Source organism: Rhinolophus ferrumequinum, chromosome 8 (assembly GCF_004115265.2).
Source record: "Rhinolophus ferrumequinum isolate MPI-CBG mRhiFer1 chromosome 8, mRhiFer1_v1.p, whole genome shotgun sequence".
NCBI lineage: Eukaryota > Metazoa > Chordata > Mammalia > Chiroptera > Rhinolophidae > Rhinolophus > Rhinolophus ferrumequinum.
This window is the reverse complement of record NC_046291.1, coordinates 30,211,191-30,234,643: the sequence shown is the minus strand read 5'-3', so window position 1 is coordinate 30,234,643 and position 23,453 is coordinate 30,211,191. Positions and strand designations below refer to the sequence as shown.

Here is a 23,453-nt window from a genome sequence, read left to right as displayed (position 1 = left end):
CTATAAAACTTTATAACATATGTAGATTTGTGTAACTACCACCACAATCAAGACACAGATGTGTTCTATCACCAAGAGGCTCCCGTGTAGTCAGTCACCTACTCCCCTCTCCCTGATCCCTAACTCCTGGCAGCCTCTAATCTGCTTTTCATCTCTATAACTTTGTTATTTCAAGAATGTTATAGGGGCGGCCTGGTGGCTCAGTTGGTTAGAGTGCAGTGCTCGTAACACCAACGTCACTGGTTCGATTCCCACATGGGTCAGTGAGCTGCACTCACTGAAAACAATGCCTTAACTTGGAGCTGATGGGTCCTGGAAAACACACTGTTCCCCAATATTCCCCAATAAAAATTAAAACAAAAAAAAAGAATGTTACATAAATGAAATCATACAGTATATAATCTTTTGAGAGTGGCTTTTTTCACTTAAGACCCATCTAAGTTGTTGCATGTTTATCAATAGCTCATTCTTTTTTACTGCTGCATAGCAGTTCACGCTATAAATGTGCCCCTGTTTAACCATTCATGTGTTAAAGATCATTTGGGTTGTTTCTAGTTTGGGGCTATTAGGAATAAAGCTGCTACAAGCATTTCATGTACAGATTTTTATGTGAATATAAGCGTCAATTTCTCTGGAGTAAATGCCCAAGAGTACAACTGCTGGGTGGTACAACTCTGTTTTTAAAGATAAAGAAATGGAGGCAATAGATGGTAAAGCTGTGATTCTAATCTAGATAGTCTGTCTCTAGGTCCTAACTCTTCATACTATTCCTAGTCATTGTAAAATTGAGAATAAATAGAATTAAAGAAACAGAAACAAGGTGGAGTCAACAGAACCTAGCAGTGCTCAGATCAGTGGTGTATGAATAAAAGTGTCAAAGATAACACCAGGTTCCAGCTAAAGTACATTATATAGATGATAAAATATGAATTAACTTTTAGACACATTTGAGGGACGTGCAGGTCATCCTCATCTAGCAAGTAGTTAGGAACTAGAAGATCAAGAAAATAGGAACTAGAGATCTAGAAAAATCTCTGGATTAGAGATACAGATTTGAGAATCATCAAATTTAGATGCTAATTGAGTAAATAAGATCAGAGGGACAGGGTATAAAATGAGGAAAAGTTTTGACAACAGAACCCTGAAGAACAGAAACATTCATTTCCTCTAGCTTTTCTCCCATGAACAATAAAACAGTCAGTACTGGGATAGACTGCAAATTCACATTAACTTTAGATTTGACAAGTACTTCATATCTACTTATATGAGTTTTACAATTATCTTACAAAGTCGAAAGAATAGTAGTATACTCTCCCCTCCCCACTTCCTTTTTTATTTAAAAAGAAAGAACCACAAAAGGAATAAATGCTGATTAAAAAGTCTCAACACTCCTTTGTATGGTACTATAATGGTAGCTACATGTCATTATACATTTGTCCAAACCCATACAATGTACAACACCAAGAGTGAAGCCGAATGTAAACTATGGACTTTGGACGATAATGACATGGCAATGTAGTTTCATCAGTTATAACAAACATACCACTCACTCAGTGAGATCCTGATAATGAGGGATGCTGTGCACGTGTCGAGGGGAGTGTGTATATGGGAAATATCTGTACTTTCCACTCAAGTTTTCTGTGAACCTAAAACTGTGCTAAAAAACAAAGTCTAGTAAAAAAAAAAAATTTAAGCCTCAATATAAAAGAATATGTAAAAAGCATAAGTTTCACTCCCTGCTCAGCATCCAACTCCCTCCATCCATTTTCAAAAAAATATATGGAGGAAGTAATTTAAAGAGGTAAACTGACAAATCTTAGTAGCTAACAAGATTATATTAAGTAAGAATCAAGCACTATCAAGAGTCAAGGATTACATCAATTACACTTCAATTTGAAAAGAGTCAAGAGTCCATAATGACAAAGGTGATAGATAAATTTGATTCCAGCATTTTTTAGAGTTCAGCGTTTTACAACAGAACAATGTATTTTGTAACCCATGCTATACCATTCAGTAAACTGGTGCCACTTCACCATATTTTATGACTAGTTTTTTGGCAGTTATATTTCAAACCTGCAAAGGACTATAATTATATATACATATATATAATTATATATATATGTACATATACATACACATACACACACACACACATATATATGTCACATCTCTTAATATATTACATAATTAACTTTTTACTTCTTTCTCCAAAATTAAAGTCTACTCATTTATTTTTTCTTGTACTTGTCTCTGTGGCAGAGAGATATCCAAACAGAAAGTCCAGAATTCGTAAAGATGAACCATGAATTTCTAAACAGGACTTGTGTCAAAATCAATACAGTCACAATTCCAAGTTTTACTATATATTATTGAGTAAATGTTTACACAAAAGATAAATCTTCTTTGTATCACAGCAATATTGCAAAAAGACCTGTAATCAATAAAACTTCAAATTCTTACTTTCCAATTCCAGTTTGATTCTTGAACTAGACAGCTTTCGGACACATTAAGAGAACAAGATATACATAAATATCTGTGCAAATTAGCACAGGTCTGAATTGTGAAAGAAATTAGCTTGGCTTGTGGAAAGCAGCGAAGTGCCAAGTAAAAACTAATCCAAATCACGACATTCGACACAATTTTTATTTCTGGCAACTTTAGCTCCTGGCTAGAAAATCTATCCCAGACATTGGAAATTTATCGAGCTATAAAAATATTGGTAGATTTCACAGCCCTTTTTCTCAAGCTAAAACAATTGTTATTGGTTCATACTACAATACAAGTATGAAAGCCTTGAAGTAGATCAATGATTCTAAAGTGGAAGCCAGTGGTGAACCATATCATCTAGGGGATTTTTTTTCCTTCAAAATATGTATATCTACTACCTCCCTTCACATTCCCCCTACCACTAAGATTCTGAAGGGAAATGGAGATGATGTAATGGATATGTGTATCCCTTTTTTAAAAACTCCCAGATTATTCATATATAAAAAAAAAAACTCTACACTTTCAGGGAGAATTTCTGAATTAGGTCCAACTCTATTTTTAACATTGTATCAAAAGGAGGCAGAAGGAGCAAAGCTACAAAATGACAAGAGCTCAGTAGAAAGCTCTGCAGGTAAGGGGCTACTCACACCATCTATAAGCCACCTTCAAAACTTACTGTGCCAACTACCTCCAGAATCCATTACATCACATTTTAGACAATGACAAATGTTCAGTTCATCATCCTGAGGAAAGTACACAGTCTACTTGAGCGACAAAAATGTAAAAAGAAGCTATTTTGGATATCAAAAAAACTAAGAAGCCACAGACAATGAAAGACAAAACTTCTGTTCCTGCATTAAAAGAATAACAACAAAGTACTATTTTGTGCAGCTGGTAACTTGTTTGGAGACTTTCTGCTTATATTTTATCATTTTATGTATTTATTTTTATTACATCGCACTGGTTTTTCTATTATAAAGCTTAGTCAAGCTGAAAATCTTACTCATTCTAGAACTGAATAAACTACTATAAGATGCCAAAACTGTATGACAAACAATCAACCTAAATCTATAGCATGTGAAGTTCTTAAGAGCAAGATTTAAAAACAAGCTTTAAAGGTCCATTTTAAACAATGATACTTCTTTACAGCCATCGTTTCAAATTCCGTAAACAGCTCTGATACTGAAATGTGTCAGAAAAGTAGATTCTAATGATGTATAAATAATCAACCAATTATTATTATATTCTAATTTGGACTAGTGTTTCTTAAATCACTTGCTAATTTCCTACTCAGTTGTTCAACTCTATTCTATTCTACAATGACACCTACTGGCCATTCAAAATCAGCCACTGGTTCTCTAAGACGGATCTCGGATCTCGTAGGCTGATTACATAATAAGAAGAAACACACACACACACACACACACACACACACACACACACACACCATCCTACATAAAAGCAGAGATTTGTTCACAGGTACTCACACTACAGAACTGCAACTAAAAATAGAAGCAGAAGTATTCTTTGTAACTGAGATTGTATTATTCTTGCAAAAAGGTAAAAGACAAATGAAACCAAGTATCAAAATTTTTATCTGAAGTATTGATAAATATCTCAGTACTCTAAACATTTTAGAACAAACAAACTAATGATCCACATCTCCTTACCAAACGATATTTAAAGAAATAAATGAATTTTTTATTTAGGTCCTGGGATATACTAATATAAATTATCATTAATAGAAAAAGTAAAATTACAGTACACTTGCTAATAATAATTAGTCCTGTCTTTTAAGCTAAAGACATTTCAATCAGCTTACATTTTAGAAATGTATGCTTCTTTTAAAACTGTTTTCCAGTGAAAAACCAAGTTTTAATGTAGTTTGTCCTTCATAACATACTTAATGTAATTCCTATTTAATTGTACATTTCATTGAGCAATGAATTATTAAAAACTCAGAACAAAACATGTAATTCAGTTATTTATGTCTGTAAATAATTTTACCTCAGTCGAAGAGGTTTAAAGAGCATTTTTTTAATTTATTTTTATTTTAATTTATTGGGGTGACAATTGTTAGTAAAATTACATAGATTTCAGGTGTACAATTCTGTATTACATCATCTATAAATCCCATTGTGTGTTCACCACCCGGAGTCAGTTCTCCTTCCTTCACCATATATTTGAAAAGAGCATATTCTTTAAACCTAAGAAATAACCCATAACTAGTTTCTCAGACTTACAGAGCAAATTACTTAAAAGACGACTTTTGCACCCCACCCCCATTCAGAACACCACCTTATTTTCAGTCTCTAACACCCACAATATCCAGGAGGGAAATCTAACAACTAAATTTCTAGTCATTTTCCAATTTGCACTTACCTCCTACTACAGATTTTTTTGAGGCTCTCCACTTTCCTGGAGATTAAAAAAAAAAAACAAAAAAAAACGATTTGTAATGAGCCTTGACCTCAAAACAAATAAATTCATGAACTACAAAACGTGAACCTTGCCACGCTCATCTCTAACGAATCTCTCAACCCAAGTCCATATTTGGGATAAGCTCTTCGTAACTACTCTGTCCTTCATGCTTCTTCGCTTACAGAGCCTGTCGGGGTAGAAAACGCTCGAACCAAGAAAAAACTATTCTGACATATCAATAGGTTGGTTGCCAGACCTCCTCTTCCATGAGGGGCAACCTAGTTGTTTGGATAAATAACAGCCAAGGGTTACATAATATATAGCTATAAAGATTTTCAAGGATCTGACAGCCAGTAAATATCTTTCTTCTCCGCATCCCCTTCCCACCCAGAGAAATGGCCCTAAGAAGCAGTCCCTAGGATTTCTCTCAAGGTGTCTGCAATGCCTTGTCCTTTTCTCTCTCTCCGAGCTCCGTGTAAAGAATTCCTCCAGCCATGACAAGACTGTCTTGCTCCCGCCTCTCTCTTTTCTTTGCGGGCGCCACCGCAGCCCCCCACACCCTAGGCCCCCACATCGCCGCACAGGGTTCAGCCTTCACCCGTCTCAGCTGCATTCTCACGACCCTCCTAAACCGCTACTGAGTCTACGAAAGGTTCCGGAACCACTAACACTCCTCCTGCCGCCTTCCCAGACCACCCTCGTCAGATTCCCTCTATAGTTCCTGCAGCCGGACAAGAAGAAAATCCCTTCTGATCTAGCACTCTGCGTCCCCCAAAGACACCGCCGCCGCCTACCTGTCACCCCGCTGCCTCCGGCTTCTTACCGCCACCGCCTCCCGCAGCAGCCGGCCAACTGCAACGCAACAAACAGCCCTCCCATAGGGTGAGTCCACGCTCTAACAACAGCCCCCTTTATTGGCTGCAGGATGTCGGCGGCCCTTCTGTGCACTGTCGAGGCATTCCGGTCTCCAAGCAAGGAAAACACCGCCTCTTCCCCGCCAATCTGTCCTCCACGATTTCTCTTACCCCAGTCAGACTCCGGATGCACAGATGTGCGGGAAAATGTCAACTTCTATCCTCTTTCATGACATCTCCACCTGGTTCAGGAATCCGTGACCCAGAATCGGAACGTTAAATGGCTTCTCCGCTTTCCCGCCGTGAGGTACTCGAGGTGACAACTTCCGTTTCCGTTTGGCTCCGGCTGCAGGATTCAATATTGAATGTCCTGAGAGGTCAGATTGCTGTCAGGTAAATTACAGAGTTGGTGGGGGAATCTCTTGATTGGGATTAAGAATGAGACTCTATTCTGGGGATTGTAGAAAAGGAGAGACTAAATGGAGAAGGATGATCAACGTGTTAGCTCTAAAGGGAAGAAGATCGAAGAATTAGCGGGGGAAAACTGAAGTCCGGGGTAGTAAGGGGTTGTTGTAGCAGGATGCAGTGAGAATTTCTGTGGTTAAATCCAGATGCTTTAACCAGCCGCAGCACCCCTTACTCCATAGTTTTTTGGATTATCTTTGAATTGAACAAAGTTGAATAGCCCCCAAATCGGAAATTGGTAAAATAGGGATAATTGTAATGCTTATCTCACGAGCATATATAGTTTTAAATAAGATTTTTTCTGGTATGAATTTTTACGACATACTGTTAAAGCGAAAACAAGCAGCATACAAAATCATCTACTTTTTACAGTGATTACTATTTTCAAATAGGGACTGGAAAGGACACTGAAAGTTAATTTGTCTTTTATTTACTAATGTTTTTATTAGCAGTTTTTAAAATATGGGGAAATTGAGATATATACTTGAAATCTTTGGTAAATCGTAAAATTACGTATAGTGAAAGTGGCATTATACTCTATTCTCTTCTTAGGGAAGGTATGCCAGCCCCCTTTAGGTGGAGGTTGATCTCCACCAAACTTACAGGTTCACTCCAAACATAGGTCGATAGCTTTTTAAAATTTTATGACTACCTGTTCTTTATTGAACTAAATTCCTTGCTATTCTTATTTGAACAGCTCTGAAACTGAAATAATAACCTGTTGTTGAGTCCTTGGCATCATTTGTCACTTTATCTAATTTTAGTTTTATTGTGAAGTATACATAAGAGTGTATAAAACATAAGTGCATTTAAAAGAATTGTAATTAAGCAAACACTTGTGTAACCACCCCTCAGGTTAAGAAATAAAGCAGAGGTGATTGACCTTTAAGGAGGTGAAAATTGGTTCTTAGGAGGTGGGAGAGGGGTGAAAAAAATCTTAGACACTACAGGAGGTGGGAGAGGGGTGAAAAAAATCTTAGACACTACAACTGTCTGATGTTAGACTTTACAGCTGTCTCCAAAGAGCCGTCAAACATAAACAGATACACGGTATATCTGTGGTATTAAAATTTCATTGGGGGGAGGGGATGAGCACGTGATGGGGAAAAAATGTCTAAATAACCTCCTTTGGGGCACAAGAATTAAAAATAGATCAAAAGCACTGCCTTAGAAGCTCTCCATAGAGCTCTGATTCCATCTCCACCAAGAAGTAACCACTATTCTGACTTGTGATAAGCATTTACTTGTTTTACTTTAATTTTTCCTTTTGTGATGCAGTCCTTAAAAAATGACTTGTTAGGATTTTCAATTTATATAAATGGGATCAAAATGAATTTTTTTGACTCACCCTTTGCTCATTATTATATTCATAAATTCATTCATACTTTTGCAAGTAGTTTTTCATTGTGTAGTTTTCCACACGTGACTACACCATAATTAATCCATTGTTGTTGTTGGATACTTGAGTTGTTTACAGCATGAACAATGTGGCTAAAAAGATGCTTATAAAAATTACATCTATTGTTATACACATGCAAGAGTTTCTCTAGAGCAGTGCTGTCCAATAGAAATATAATGCAAGCCACACATGTAATTTAAAATTTTCTAGTAGCCATATAAAAATGTAAAAAGAAACAAATAAATTAATAATATATTTCTGTAACCCAGTATATGCAGTGTATTATTTAAAGGTGTAATCAGTATTAAAAGTTGTTGATCAAATATGTGGATGGTGATGGAAGGAGAACTGACTCTGGGTGGTAAACACACAATGGGATTTATAGATGATGTAATACAGAATTGTACACCTCAAATCTATGTAACTTTACTAACAATTGTCACCCCAAAAACTTTCATTTAAAAAAATAAAAATAAATAAATGAAAGTTGTTAATGAGATATTTTACGTTTTCATACTGTCTTCAAAATTGATGTATTTTACACTTACCGAATTTGTTTCTATTCTGTTTTCATGATTATAAACACTGATCTGTGTTTATATTTTATCAAATTACCATTGAAAAAGTAGATCCATATACCAAAATTGTTCCAAATACACCTTAAAATTTTCCCATAACTAATTTAAGAAACTGCTTGAAATTTAAATTAATTAAAATTAAATAAAAAGTTAAGTTGCCCAGTTATACTTAGCCACATTTCAACTGCTTATGGCTACATGTTGGACAGTGCAGATCTATCTAGAGTATAAATACCTAGGAATGGAATTACTAGGCCATAAGGTATTCAAATGTTCAACTTTTCTAGGTCATGCCAAACAGTTTTTCAGAGTGGTTGTACTAAGTCACATTCTCATATCTGGGTCTGAAAGTGGAAGGCACATCACAATGTGATTTCTCTAATTCCTCACAGTCTTGCAAGGTAGGTTTTGTACTCATGTTAGATGAAGAAACTGACATTCAGAGAAGTTAAATGATTTGTCCAGGATTTTACAACTCTTAACGGTGCATCCGGGATTTGATGACATCTGTACAGCACCAAAGTCTTCACTTAAGTAGAGTTCCAAACTCTTCCTTCAAGTGATCAGCATATCATTATGGCTATTAGCCATATCAGCCATATCATTATGGCTATTCTCAAGTAGAAATGATTTTTAAAAGAAAATGAAGTTTCCTAGATATAGTGTCCAACTTTTTGTTCTTTTTGAAAAGTCATTGAAATAGTCTATTTAGTAAATGCCTATAAAGGAACTCTTTCTGAAATATTTTAATTAGGTAGGATAGAAAACACATTGAATTTATTAAAGGAAATTTGTTTAGGGAAAATTAGTATATATATATATATATATATATATACTTTCGTATTTTCTTTCAAAGATTTGTCATCCAAATTATTTCATATTCTGAGCTTAGTAATATTGTAACTTTGAAATAGGCTGCATCCCGTGGTAGTTTCAATTTTTATTTTCAGAATCAAAGTCTATCACAGAATTTTGATGTTTGTTTTGTAGTCTTTTCAAAGTATATTGATACTCAGTCAGGTTTAATATTCTAGAATAGACATTTGCCATAATAAAGGTTTGTCTTGTAATTTCTTTAAACATTTTTGAAATGAAACATTAAAAAAACTTTTTTTGAAAACAAGGGTTGAAGGAGCCAAGACATTATGATTCTAATTAAATGCTTCTAAAAGTCTTTTGCAATAATGTATTGAATTTTAAAAGTCAGTCTGAAATCTGAAACCATAACTTTTTCCTTTATATTAGGTTGGTGCAAAAGTAATTGCAGTTTAAAAGGTTAAAAATAATTGCAAAAACCGCAGTTACTTTCACAGCAATCTAGTGTTACTGAATCTATCAAATAATAATGAAATAATGGATTAAATGTTTCATTCAAAGTTCTGAATGGTGTAGTTTTAAATTGTGTTTACTGGATATTACATTTTGGTCTTTTAAATGTGAAAATCATCAACATAATGTTTTGTGATATCTTAACATGTCTATACATATAAATATTAAGCGTTTATTTGTCAGAATTACTATGTACAATTTTCCCCTCATATTCTGGGAACTATGGTTTAATGAAATGAGCATTTCACATAATGTGTTTTAGTATTACAATCTAATAATTACCACTGTCTTCTGAAATGCAGTATAGGAATCCTACCTTATTATTGGGCCTGTTTATAGTTATAAACGCAAACATAATGGTAATAATTATTTATTTCTGGAGATCAGTGATTATAGAATTACTACTGCTAACCTTATACAAATTTACAGTATAGCATTAATTTATACCCCCTTAATTTGAAATTCATAGCAATTTAACTATGGACTGAGCTGAAGTTTATTTTTACATTACCTGTAAAACTAACACTAATAAAACTGAAGTATTTATATAACTATCGAGGGCATATTTTATTTAAGGAAGCAAATTTATCCATTGAAAAGGTCTCTGTTGGTCTAGTTCTAAAGTTAGCAAACTACAGCCTGCTGGCCAGGTTCAGCCTGTTTTGTAAACACACGTGTGCAAAACAGGCTGAATCTGGTTTTCACATACACATATGTGCTATCACTTTGATATTAAGGAATACTAAACTTTGAGCTCCAGTTAAGCAAAATGTTATCCCCAAAAAAGGAATTCCATTTTTTCATCAGCAGACCTATATTACAAAAAATTATACTCAGTTGTTATATTTTTAATTTTATCAATAAAATATTTGTTTTCTCTTGTTATAGAAGTACCTACATTAGTATCCTTGCTTTCACCTTTTGGCGCACATAGTCTAAACTATCTGGCTTTTTATAGAAAAAGTTCACGTGATCATAAGTACCAGGAGTGCCCAAAAAAGGTATACACATGATGTGTAGTCATCTTTTGTTATTGGTATATATTGAGTATTACAATTTTAATACAATTTTTTCTTTCTTAAAATGTGTATACATTTTTTGGCACCCTCTGTATTTAAAATAATAGTCCATTTTAAAAGGATCATCTGAAGAAAGCAGGTAACAAAAGAGTATATAAAACATCTTCGTTATATAGGCTGGGGGGGATGCCAAAAAAAAGTATACACATTTTAAGAGATGTTATCTATGTATTACTTTTCAAAGTTGATTTACGGTAGCAACGTATAGTGTGCCATTTGCTCAAAAGATGGCATTAATCAAATGAATGTTAACGTCACCATGTGACAGGCAGGACAGTCAAAGAAAATGGCAGAAGCACACTTGTCCATCGAGGAGCACAGGATCATTTTGAAGTGGTATTTAAAATTCGAGAACGTTGTGCAAGTACAATGACAGTGGAGACATGAGTATGCAACAGAACCTCCAACACGCCTAACAACAGCACACATTTGTGATAAGTTTGAGATGCATGATACTTCGGGAAGAAATTGAAATGGCATGCGCAGTAGCACAAGTGGACACGTTGGTCAACATGGCTCAAGCAGTAGTTCGCCATAATCAGAAGTGTCTGGATGCTGATGTAGCCATAGTGTAACCACTTTGAGCACCTCTTGTAATTGCAGAAGTCAAATGTGACTTGTATTCATCTTTTGTTATCGGTACATATTATTATAATTTTAATACAGTTTTTTCCTTTCTTAAAATGTATATTTGGTACACTGTATACATTGATGCATTATGAAAGGACTAAACGGAAGGAAACGGTATTGCTTAGAAGTTAGTAGCAAGGGCTCTGAAACCAAAATGCAAAGTTCCAAACCCAGTTGTACCATTTATTATTTTTGTTACTTTCAGAAAGTTACTTACCTTCTTGCAGCCTCATTGTCTTCATCTATAAAATAGTGATAATAATCATAATTTAAGATCCAAGAGTTGTTTTAGGAGTAACAGTTAATACACTATTAATACACTGTAAAGCACTTTAGTACACCTGACGCATAGGGTACAACAAATGTCTGCTGTTATTGTAATGGAGAAAAGACTGAGATAATAAATGGTTATCTCTGAGTGGTGGGAGTACTGATTCTTTTTTATATTTTGTATGTGCTACTTCCTAACTGTGAATATGTGCTAATTATGTAATAAGACACTTTCATAAAATCTCTTAACTCAGAATTTTCTCTTAAGAGATTTTTCATAAAATCTCTTAACTCAGAAGTGTTTATATTGGCTCTCTTTTTAAAACATTAAATGTTTTACCTTAAAACATTAATAGTAAGCTTGGGTATTTGATATCTATAATCTGCATATTTTTCCCTTATGCTAATCTTTTCCGACAGACATGGCCCATGAACATGGACATGGTCACAGTAAAATGGAACTTCCAGATTATAAACAATGGAAGATAGAAGGGACACCATTAGAAATTGTCCAAGAGAAGTTGGCTGCACGAGGGCTAAGGGATCCATGGGGCCGGTAAGAATAAATGAATAATTTAGATGGAATTTATTCTAGGGAATTGGTATCTATGTTCCTTTCAGTGTATTTGCCTTTTAAACATCAGTGAAAATGGCTTTTTACATTAAAGTTTTGAAATCAGCTTTATTGAAATATCACTCATATACAGTAAAAATCACCCATTTTAAGAGTATAATTCCATGAGTTTTGAGAAATGTATTCTATTTTGTAACTATCCCCAGAGTCATAATACAGACTATTTCTGTCATCCCCAAAAGTTCCCTCATGCCCCCTTTGCACTCAGTGTCATCCTACCCCTGGCTCCTGGCAACCATTCATCTGCTTTCTGTGTCTCTTGTTTTGCCTTTTCTAGAATTTTACACAATTAGGTCCATACAGTACGTAATCTTTTGTACTGGCCTCTTTCACTTAGCATGATGCTTTTGAGACTGACGCACACTATTAACTTATATCCATAGGTCCTTCCTTTTTTATTGCTGTGTGATATAGCCTAGTGTATGCACATACCTCATCTGTTTACTGCTCACCAGTTAATGGCCTTTTGGGTTGTTTCCAGTTTGGGGCTATTATGAGTAAAGTTGCTGTAATCATTCAAGTACAACTCTGAACATATATTTTCATTAGTCCTGGGTAAGTGCATAAGAGTGGGATTTCTGAATCATATAATAAGTATATAGTCACTTTTATTTTTAAACACTGCCAAACTGTTTTCCAAAGTGGCTGTACCATTTCATTCCCACCAACAATGGATGAGAATTTCAGTTGCTCAATGTCCTCATCAATACTTGGTATTACCAGTCTTTTAATTTTAGCCATTCTACTCTTTTAATTTACATTTCCATGAAGGCAAATGATCATGAGAATCTTTTCGTGTGCTTATTTGTCATTTGTATATTTTCCTTGGTGCCATGTCTATTCAGATCTTTTGCCCATTTTATTTACCATGGTGTTTGTCTTTTATTGAATTTTAAGAGTTCTCTATATATATTTTCAATGTAAGTTCTTTATCAGACACAAGTTTTGCAAATGTTTTGCAAATATGAATATGGCTTATCTTTACATTTTCTTGATAATGTCTTTAAAAGCTTTATAGTGTTCTTTTTTACTTTTAGGCATATAATCCATCTTGAGTTAATTTTTATGTCATGTGGAGTAAGAGTGAAAGTTAATATTTTTGCATATGGACCTCCAGTTGTTCCAATACCATTTATTAAAAGACTATCTTTTCCCCATTGATTTACCTTGATAGTTTTGTCAAAATCAATTTTGACAATATCTTTGTGGTCTATTTCTGGATTCTATTCCGTTCCTCTGATCAGTATGTCTATCCTTATGCCAGTACCACATTGTCTTCCAATCAGGTAGTATTTAAAAATTTTTTTAGCTATTCTAGGTTTTTTGCATTGACATTTAAATTTTAGAATAAGCTTTTCAGTTTCTACCAAAAGCTTGCTTGGATTTTAATTGGGATCACATTTAATCTATAGCTCAATTGCAGATAACTGATACCTTAACAATACTGAGTCTTCTAGTCCATGGACAATTTATATCCTCTTTAATTTTCTCAGCAGTGTTTTATTGCTTTACATGCAAGTCTTGTACATATTTTGTTAAATTTCTCCTGAATTATTACATATTTTTTATGCTACTATATGTGGTATTTTTAAACTTCAATTTCCATTTGTTCATTGCTTATATATAAAAAAAACAATTCAGTTTCATATATTGACCTTATATCATATTACTACCTTGCTAAGTTCACTTTTTAGTTCTAGCAGTTTTGTTGTTGTTTTTTACAGGTTCCTTAGAATTTACTTCATAGATGATGATTTTGCCTGCAAAGACAGTGTTAACTTCTTCCTTTTCAATCTAAACTTTTTATTTCATTATTGCACTGGTTAATACTGCTAGTATAGTGTTGAATAAAAGTGATGTGAGTGGACAACTTTGTCTTTTCCTAATTGGGGGAAAGCATTCAGTCTTTCACCACTAAGTATGATGTTAGTTGTAGGTTAGTCATAGATGCCCTTCATCAAATTGAGGAGTTTCTATTACTAGGTTACTGTGAGTTGCTCTTATTATTGTCATACTTATTAATAGTTGTTGAATATTGTTAATTGTTTTTTCTGCATGTATTGAGATGCTCACATAGTTTTTTTTTATTCCACTAATATGATGAATTACTGTTATTGATTTTCAATGATTAAACCAACCTTGTACTCTTGAGGTAAACGTTACTTCATCATGATATATTATCCTTTTTATATGTTGCTGGATTCCATTTTCTAAAATTTTGTTAAGAATATTTTCGTCTATGAATATGTTCATACGGGATATTACTCTGTAGTTTTCTTCTGACGTCTTTGTCTGGTTTTGGTCTCTACATTATATTTGATTAGCTGTCATATTTTTTAGTAAGTCAGATTTTTAGAGTTAAGTGATTTTTGTTCTTCATAACAGGATTTTTTCCACTCACTTATCCCTACCTGTGAGAGAAAACGTTTTTCACTAGAGCTCTCTGATTTCTGTTTACTTCTCTGTTCAGAGTACTCAGAAGAATGATTGCCAGAGCAAGAAATCAGTCTTCTAAATTCTAAAGTTCAGGCTGCTATGACAGGAGAAAACCATCATTCTCTTGCATAGTAATAATAATGTCAAATGTTACTCTCTGTGCTGAAACATATACTTTCTCCTGTATAATCTTTATAATAACACTATAAGGTAGATAGTAATCATCACTGAGTAGGAGAGGAAGCAGGCCCTGACAAGTTAAGTAACTTGCGCAGCCTAAGAGGTTGTGAATCTAGTGTAAATGGCAGAGCAAAAATTAATACCCTCTACCTTCCTCTTTCCATGATGCTGTAATGACTAGTATGGGCGGAGCCACACAGCTGACCTGTGATGGATAGGCCAAAGTGAGTCTTGCATTTGAGAGTTTTGTAATCCTGAATATTATAACTGAAATGTGAAAGCAAGTGTTTTTTCTTTTATATGTGAAATGTGGACATATAGACCTAATTATCTTGTGCCACAGAAAGATATCTATTGTGATCCACTTAGATTATTTTATATAAGGTTGCATTTATGTCTGTTAGTAAGATGAAAATGTATTCTGCTCAATGAATGTGACTTAAGTTGTATGTGATTATAATTTTTCCATTTTTTTCTCTAGCAATGAAGCTTGGAGATACATGGGTGGCTTTGCAAACAATGTTTCCTTTGTTGGTGCAATACTAAAAGGATTCAAATGGGGATTTGCTGCATTTGTGATAGCTGTAGGGGCTGAATATTACCTGGAGTCCAAGAATGAAGACAAGAAGCATCACTGAATATAATACCTGGAAGTATCTTAGTGGCTTCTTCATTCTCTTATAAAGATAAGATTTCTTCACTGTACCTGCTGGTCTGTGTGTTTGTCCCTTAAAGAATACTCGTAAGGTTTAATAAAGAATACATGTGCTAGTCTGTTTTTCTCACTTTAAAAAAAAAAGAAAGAAAAGAATGTCTCAAGCCATATCAGATTTGATTTGGAATACATGGGGGCTGAGTACCAGGAGCAATGCATTCTGTATATAGCATACAGCCAGCATATAGTTGAACAAATGGATTATGTTCTAACGGATTTTTTTCAATTTTTAAAATTATGATAAAATTTACCATTTTATTTTTAAGTGTACAGTCAATAGTATTAAATACATTTATAATGTTATGCAACCATCACCACCATCCATTTCCATAACTCCTTTCATCTTTTAAAACTGAAAGTCTATGCCCATTAAACAATAATTCCCCGTTCTCCCCTTCCATCAGTCCCTGGCAACCACCGTTCTACTTTCTGTCTCTATGATTTTGATTACTCTCTATTCAAAGAACCTCATATAAGTAGAATCATACAGTATTTGTCACTTTGTGACTGGCTTATTTCACTTAGTATAATTTCTCCAAGGTTCATCCATGTTGTAGCATATATCAGAATTTACTTCCTTTTTAAAGCTAACTAACACCACAATTTGCTTGCCTGATTGTTCACTGGTGGACACTTGGGTTGCTTCCACATTTTAGCTATTATGAATAATGCTGCTATGAACTTGGGTGTACGCTCATAGGTTTTTAAATGGGAGTTGGTCTTGTTGTATTTACATCCTCCGCAGGTAGTTTAAAGGGATCTAGATTATACTATAAAATACTTCCTGCCAAGTTCTGATTGACATATCCATGTGTCATGTTCAATTTTTATTGTAAAATTTTTCTACTCTTGCTTTAGTCCTCATTCCCATGTTGTCAAAATTTTGACTTTTTCTGTATATCTAACAATAAACTAGACATTCTCCCCCACATCTTTGAATTTTTAATTTTTAATTAATTAAATCTCTAAATTTGAGACTTAAAACTCAACTTGTTGAAGAGGGATAATATTTTTGCTTAAATAACAAAGCTAGTATAAAACTACAGGGTGATTTTTTTTTTCTTTGTAAATATTTGTTTATAAATAAAAACTTTGGAAATGACTAAATGAGACAGGAATTCCTAATAAGCTAATAGTGATAAATGGGATGTGGTAAAATGGAATCATAAAAAGCTGAAAGAAGGAAAGCATTTTAACACAGAACAAAAAGCAATAGGACAAATAGAAATAGCAAGATGGTGGATTTAAACTTATTAATTATATTAAATGTAAATGGTCTAAAATTTAAACTGTAAAACATTCTAATTAAAAGACAGATTGTCAGCTTGGGCAAAAAGCAAGACCCAATTATAAGCTGTTTACATGAAAACCTCTTTTAAAGACATAGGATAACAATAAAAAAATAGGAAAAGATATACTGCAAAAACTAATGAATATTGACAAAATAGATTTTAAAATGAATTGTCATAAAGAGGGACATTTCAAAATAATAGAGGAGTCAGTTCATTAAGAAGACAGAAATCTTAAATGTATATAAACTGAGCTTCAAAATATATGAAACAAAAATATAAAATGGGCAAATTCACAATTGGAGATTTCAACACTCCTTTCTAAGTAATCGATAGAATAAGTAGGAAATTAGCAAGGCTATAAAAGACGTGAACAACACTGTCATCTAGCTTGACGTAATTATTGACCATTCCACTCAAAAACTAGAGCATTCATTCTTTTCAAGTGTGCATGGAACATATACCACAACAGACTATATTCTGAGCCATACTCTATTTTAAGAGGATTGAAATAACATGAAGTACATTCTCAGATCACAAAGACATTAGACTAACATCTGAAAAAAATCCACAAATAATTTGGAAATTGGATAGCACCCCGTGTAAGTACCCCATGCTCAAGAAATCCAGGGAAAATACTTTTAACCGAATAAAATGAAAACTAAATATCAAAATTTGTGGGAAGCAGCTAATAAAATGGACTTCTAGCCTATGATGAAAAAAGGAAGATGTGAATTAGGAATATTATCAATGAAGGAAGAGACATCACTACGGATCCTAGAAACATTAAAACAATTAGGGCGTTTTACAAAAAACTTCATGCCAATAAATTTTGTTGAAATAGGCAATGTCCTTACAAAGCTTACTAAAGTAGATAATCTGAACAGCTATAAATAAACATTTGCTGGGTTAGATATAGAAAAAATGGGAAGTGCAGTGCTTGATATATTTATAGTAAAGAATAACAGTAGTTTTGCTCGCCCATCTTAGAGTTGATTTTTCTTATCCATCATAATTTTTGCTGGAAGCAAGGAGTGAAGTTTTCCTTATAGCTCATTAATTTGAAAGTTATTGCCTGAATTCCTTAGGATCTGCAAAGCCCACAAACCACTTCATCTTAACTGTTGCTAGTATTTGGACTAGAGTCAATTAAAGGTGATACATGTTCTTAAAAATTATGACCAAAATACAATTGAAAATAATGCTAATTGTGTGTTTGCTAGCCTCAAAATCAGCACTGAAGATGATTACATGTGAAAGTATTAGTCTACTTTGTATGTACAGCAAGTCCATAGTAAAATAACAAAGCCTAAGATGGCACAGCTAGTCAGTTCCAGAGCAAGATTTTGAATCCAGATCTGACTCCAAGCCCATAGTAACCCACTATATTACATTACCTATCATGTCATGTGATAAATACTATAAAATACCATAAAAAGATCCTTTTGGATCTTTTCTCAGAACTACTTTCTAACTACGCTTGATGTAACAGTAGGGATTTTTAGCAATCTAAAGTATGACATAATATTTCATGAAAAACAGGAAATAATGAATACAGTGATTTTACCGTATACCTGTACTTTGATGGGAACTGTGTTTTAACATACCTGATGAAACAGATTCACACATTTTTTTAAAGTAACACAAGGACTTTGGTGGCATAGAAATTGTGTACAAAGACAAAAACATGGAAAGAATAGGAATTTATCCATGTGGAGGGTTTAATATAGTGGAAGAAACAAATTAGGAGAAAATGTAAAAGGGAAAAAGGATTGCAGGATACATGATGGAAGCGGTAGAGACAAACAGAATTTATATACAATAGTGCACATTTACAGTTATCCACTTGCTGCTTCAATCAAATGTAGACCTTGATGCTGTGGAAAGGAAGATGCTTTATATTAGGTTTTAAAAGAAATGCACAGTCTGCATATTAATGTAAACTTGTTTAATTTCAGAGAGAATGGACATTGGCAAGGCACACTTGAATAGGGGCTAGATAGAAGTATTCCAATAGAAATAAACTGATTCATTCTCTTTCTCTTCCCTATTACTGATTATATTTGCCATTTTTCTTTATAAAAATTTGTTTATCAGAGAAGAGACTCATTTTCTAACATGGTGGTCCCACAAATGGGATACACAACTCAAGGAATGTGCAAGACCATTCATTGGGGTGAGAAGAGAATATTTAAACATTTATTTTCATGTTTAATAAAAATGAATTCAATTTTGCTAATGTTTAACATACAGATTGGCAATGGGTTTTTCCCTCACTTGGTGGATATCATGTGGTCACACAGAATTTGTGGTAAATAAGGTATCCTAAGGGGAAAGTAGGAGCTCTACCCACCACAGGAGAGCAATAAATGGACTTTTCAGCATATTGCTACAGATTGTACTTTATGTGTGCTTGTGGAATTTATTATCTGCTAGTTTTCACAAAACTAACTTTCATGAAATAGATAAGTGGGTTAAGATTTTTACAAAGAAATTGCTGATTGAAGCTAATGTCACCAATGCAAGAACAAGCGAACAAGACGAAAATAGCAGAGCTATGAACATTTTGTCAGCAACATTACCAGTAAACACAATGATCTAATCATGAGTGGGGAAAAGAAAGTCAAGTTAAAAAAAAAAAAAAATCAAGAAGACCGAAATAAGGACTTGGATTCACTATCAGTACAATGAACCTTGCCCTAAGAGTGTATTGATCTGATGTGTTAACCAATGATAGCATGTAGTCATCATGTTTAGCAAAACATTTGAAAATGTTCAATCTTTGTTTTACCTTTAATTTTTATATTTGTGTATTCTTAGTGTACACAGATGATGATATTTACATATTACATATAGAATGTTACGACAGATTGGGATTTAATGTGATTTCTCCTTATAATATTCAGCTGTCATTAAAAAATAGCATTCAAAGAATTCATCAGATTTTTAAAGTGTTTTTTAAATGCACAGTTTATTATACAAAACTCAGATAGTTTAGCAACAAAAATTAAATGTCATTTCATGTTCTCTGACTCAGTTGGCAATATGAGTTTCATTATAGTATAATCCTCATGGGTCCTTGGATTCTCTAGAGTTTGCAAGGTATTCAAATTCAAATATGCTAATGAGAGTGGAATCTTCCAGGTGAATCTGGTTTACCTTCAATATCAGTTTTCCGGGAGAGGGGAAAGGGTTTTTTTTTTTCTTTTGTTTTCAGTCGAAAATCTGCTTCAGAAACTCAAAGACTGAAACACCCAATGGAAATTGCATTTACATGACAATGATTGTATCAGAAAGGATCTACGGCGAAGAAGAGTTTTAATTTTATATGTTATATAAAATATAAATATTATACACATAAAAATTAACTATTTGTTCAAAATACTAATTCATGTAAAGATTAAATTCCGTATATTGTATTAGATTGAATTACCTTTGATACATATAAACAATTTAAAACCAAGCTTTAGCCATTAGAAAAAGACAAAATCCCTTGCCTCAAGGTCTGTATTTTTCTGTTTAATGTCACATGCCAAAACATGAAGTAACTCTTTTGAAATGTCATGTATTACAAAACTAACTGAAAAGAATTTTGGTTGTTGCTAAAAACTTATGTTCCTGGAAATCATTACAAAATAAGAACATTATGTACAGTTAAGGTTTTCTGCCATTTGGAAACGTCATATATTTTCATTTTGTGTTTTAAAACTGAAAAAATAATTCTTAATGTTCCAGTGCTCTTCAAAGCATATTATGGCTAAAAAGAAATACTTTGCTTTTAGATTTTTAAATAGTATTTGTAAATTATTAATTAAATCTCTTTGTAAATAAAGCCTTAGTACCCCCTGCAAATGTTTTGCTTATTCTAATTACTCAATTCCCAAACCGAATTTGGAAATAACAGCATTTAACTTACCTTTTCCTGGTGATTTGGTAATTAATCAAACTCTTTCTAAATTTACTTGTTTTAAATTCCTTGGTCATATTTACCTTGTAGAAAAGCTAAGAGATTAAAAAAAATTGCATTACACATTTTAACAAATTACACAATAAGTGAATGTTTTGTGATTATAGCTCTTCTTGTGCTATATGTATGATGTATTTTATTTTATTTATTCCCTTGCTACAAAATTTCCATAGAAATACTAACTGTTCAGGGATACAATGCTGAAGGCCAACTCAGTGGTTCGCAGTAACCATAGCAATAACTGTCCTAAAAATAGAGAGTGCCTGTGTCACTGCAAAAGGGATCCTCTTACTGAGGAAGAATCAGGTTCACAGGCAGTGGTATCACCTGGACCTGGGAATCCCACTTGATAGTAACATAATACAAGAGCATGAGGGTTTAATACAGATGATATAAAGGCTTATATTCAGACCAGACTTTCTAGTGAAACCATAATTAAAACTAAAACTGTGTGTAAGTGCTAAATAAGTTCCAACAAGGAAACCTGTCACAATTCATATATTTAACAATACAGGGATTAAACTCAAGGTATTCATTCCTTAATTCATGACCTATAAATGTTTCCTTATATTTGATCTGGGCTTATCAGCAATTATAATTTTAATATATCAATTTCCACATTTATAAGTAAATGAAAACATTTTTACAGACTTAAACCCTATATACATTTCCATTATAGCTCTTATCATAATGCATCATAATTATTCATTTAATTGTTTAGCTCCCTCGCTAAACTATGGCCTCCTTGAAAACAGGACTGTACCTGTGTAATAGGTGTTTAGGAAGTCTCTGTTAAATGAATGAATTAATAATTAGAGATCTAATAATACAAGTGACATAATAGAGATGATTTTAATGTAAGACATTTCTTTGTGCCGGGTTCGTAGTCTAGTGAAGCCGAAGAATGGACACACAGTCCAGGGACAGACAACAAGTTGCAAGAAAGGATAGTTTATTAAAAGCAAGAGAAAAGTTACAGCTCCTGAGCAGGAGGGGGTACCGCAAGCTGGGATGCCCAGTGACTGAGGCAAAGGCTTGTGTTTTTATACTTTTATTTCTGCCTGGGATGGGGAGTGCTAAAATATGTTTGTGTTTACTGTTAAGGTGTTTATCAGATTTGCTCTGTTGTTTAGCATGGGGTCAACCTTTTGAAATGCCATTGGAAATGGCTTCGTTGTCCTGGGGCATGACTGATGTCTATGTTTTGTAAAGAGTGTGTTATTTTGAAACTTTGAAGAAATGGCCAGTGTTCTGTTTTTGCTCAGTCTACCAGGGAATTCCTCACTGCCTGATGTCATACTAACTAACCTGTCTCAATCACCCCTCTGAAGATGAAACCCTAACTGCCGTTAGGGGATGTAGGGGTCATGACCTCTCTGGCTACTTCAGGCTGAGGAGGGACGTAGAAGGAGACTGGCAGTTAGGGCTTGTCCAGAGGTCTATCTAAGGGTCCCTGGTAGATGAGCGAATCCAGATGAGGGTATTTTTGTCTTGGAGGCTGTCGTAGTCAGTTAGTGAATGGCCTACACGCAGAGAGGCACCATAGGCAGCAGCAAGAGGTAATTCCTACAATAATGAATAAGAAAAATATGAGAAAGGCTTCTTTAAGTCCTGCTAAGCTAGGAAGCCAGGAAGTAAGGAGGATAAACCTAAGCCAAAGAATACTGTCTGTTGTTTAATATTGGAAACTATGTTATGGATTTGTTGGACTTTATCTTCAATTAAGAGTTGTCAGAAAGATTGAAGCAGCATAATCCTTTAAAATGTTCACATCCTTCATTGTGTTGGAGGAGTAGATAGTCTATGGCAGCTCGATTCTCGAGAACTGCTTCTCTGACTTGTCCCAACTCTTGGTCAAGGGCGTGTATAGCCTGTGATGTAGCATGCAGGGCCTTTGCCATCGAACAAGCAATGTGGCTGATCTCCACATCTAAGGCTATGGTCATAGCAGGCACCACAAAGAGAGACAAAGAAACATATTCAGCTGGACTTAATAAATGTACATCACTGTTGCAGCTGGGATCTAGAGTTCTCTGCGATGTCTAACCTGACGAGGCTTTTGGGGTAAAAAAAAACAGTTAATCTTCCAAGAGAGCAGGGTCAACCAGTGCTATAAGCTGGAACATAAGAGTAGGCAATCTTCCCACAGAGAAGAAACCATCCAGCAGGTAATTTAATATGTGCATTGGCATAAATTATAGAAGTAGTAGAGCTGCAGTTAAGGCCATCACTGGTAGAAAGAGCAAAACATTGGTTGGGGCAGCCAGTGAAAATAACACATTGATCAGCTGGAGTTACAGTTTTAACCTGCAGAGAGAACATGCTCATGTCCTTTTGGATGGTAGTAGGACCCCAATTGTAGATATCGGAGTAAGATATGGGCTTATCAATGTATTGAAAGATGGTATAATTCTTTATATAACTTAAGGGGGTGCAGACTCCAACTAGACAGGACGTAAAAGTTCGTTCAACGTAAGTTCCTCCTTTAAGGCAAAAGTCTGATACATTTATTATATTTGGCTAAGTAAACCCATACGTTTTCGTTTCTTTGGAATGGTATGGGGCTCTCTGGACTCCCGTTTTGAAGAACTATTAAAAAGAGTAAAACTTGATAATACAACATTATGTGGTAATTGTTAATGGTATGTTAAATGTCAGAAAATCTCCGAAGTTTAATTAAAATGTAGCCCCAAAAAATAACACAAAATATTCCTAGGCTC

At 34.1% G+C, this 23,453-nt stretch overlaps 2 protein-coding genes across 9 annotated transcripts in view; one reads left to right on the top strand and one right to left on the bottom strand.

Annotated features, from left to right (window-relative positions):
• Nucleotides 1-6,020, bottom strand: part of HYCC2 (hyccin PI4KA lipid kinase complex subunit 2) — a 73,553-nt gene extending 67,533 nt beyond the window's left edge. For 3 of the 8 annotated variants that reach the window (XM_033112844.1, XM_033112850.1, XM_033112848.1), the window contains exons 1-2: nucleotides 5,703-5,852; nucleotides 4,870-4,905 (exon numbers count right to left, since the gene is read on the bottom strand). The gene's annotated coding sequence lies outside the window, so the exon portion shown is untranslated. The other 5 variants (XM_033112851.1, XM_033112849.1, XM_033112846.1 and 2 more) reach the window with 4 other exon arrangements.
• Nucleotides 6,018-15,522, top strand: NDUFB3 (NADH:ubiquinone oxidoreductase subunit B3). Its single transcript, XM_033112852.1, has 3 exons — nucleotides 6,018-6,155; nucleotides 11,933-12,068; nucleotides 15,244-15,522. Exons 2-3 carry the CDS (start codon nucleotides 11,935-11,937, stop codon nucleotides 15,398-15,400), a joined length of 291 nt encoding a protein of 96 aa, XP_032968743.1. The 5' UTR covers nucleotides 6,018-6,155; nucleotides 11,933-11,934; the 3' UTR covers nucleotides 15,401-15,522.
• The last annotated feature ends 7,931 nt before the right edge of the window (nucleotides 15,523-23,453 follow it).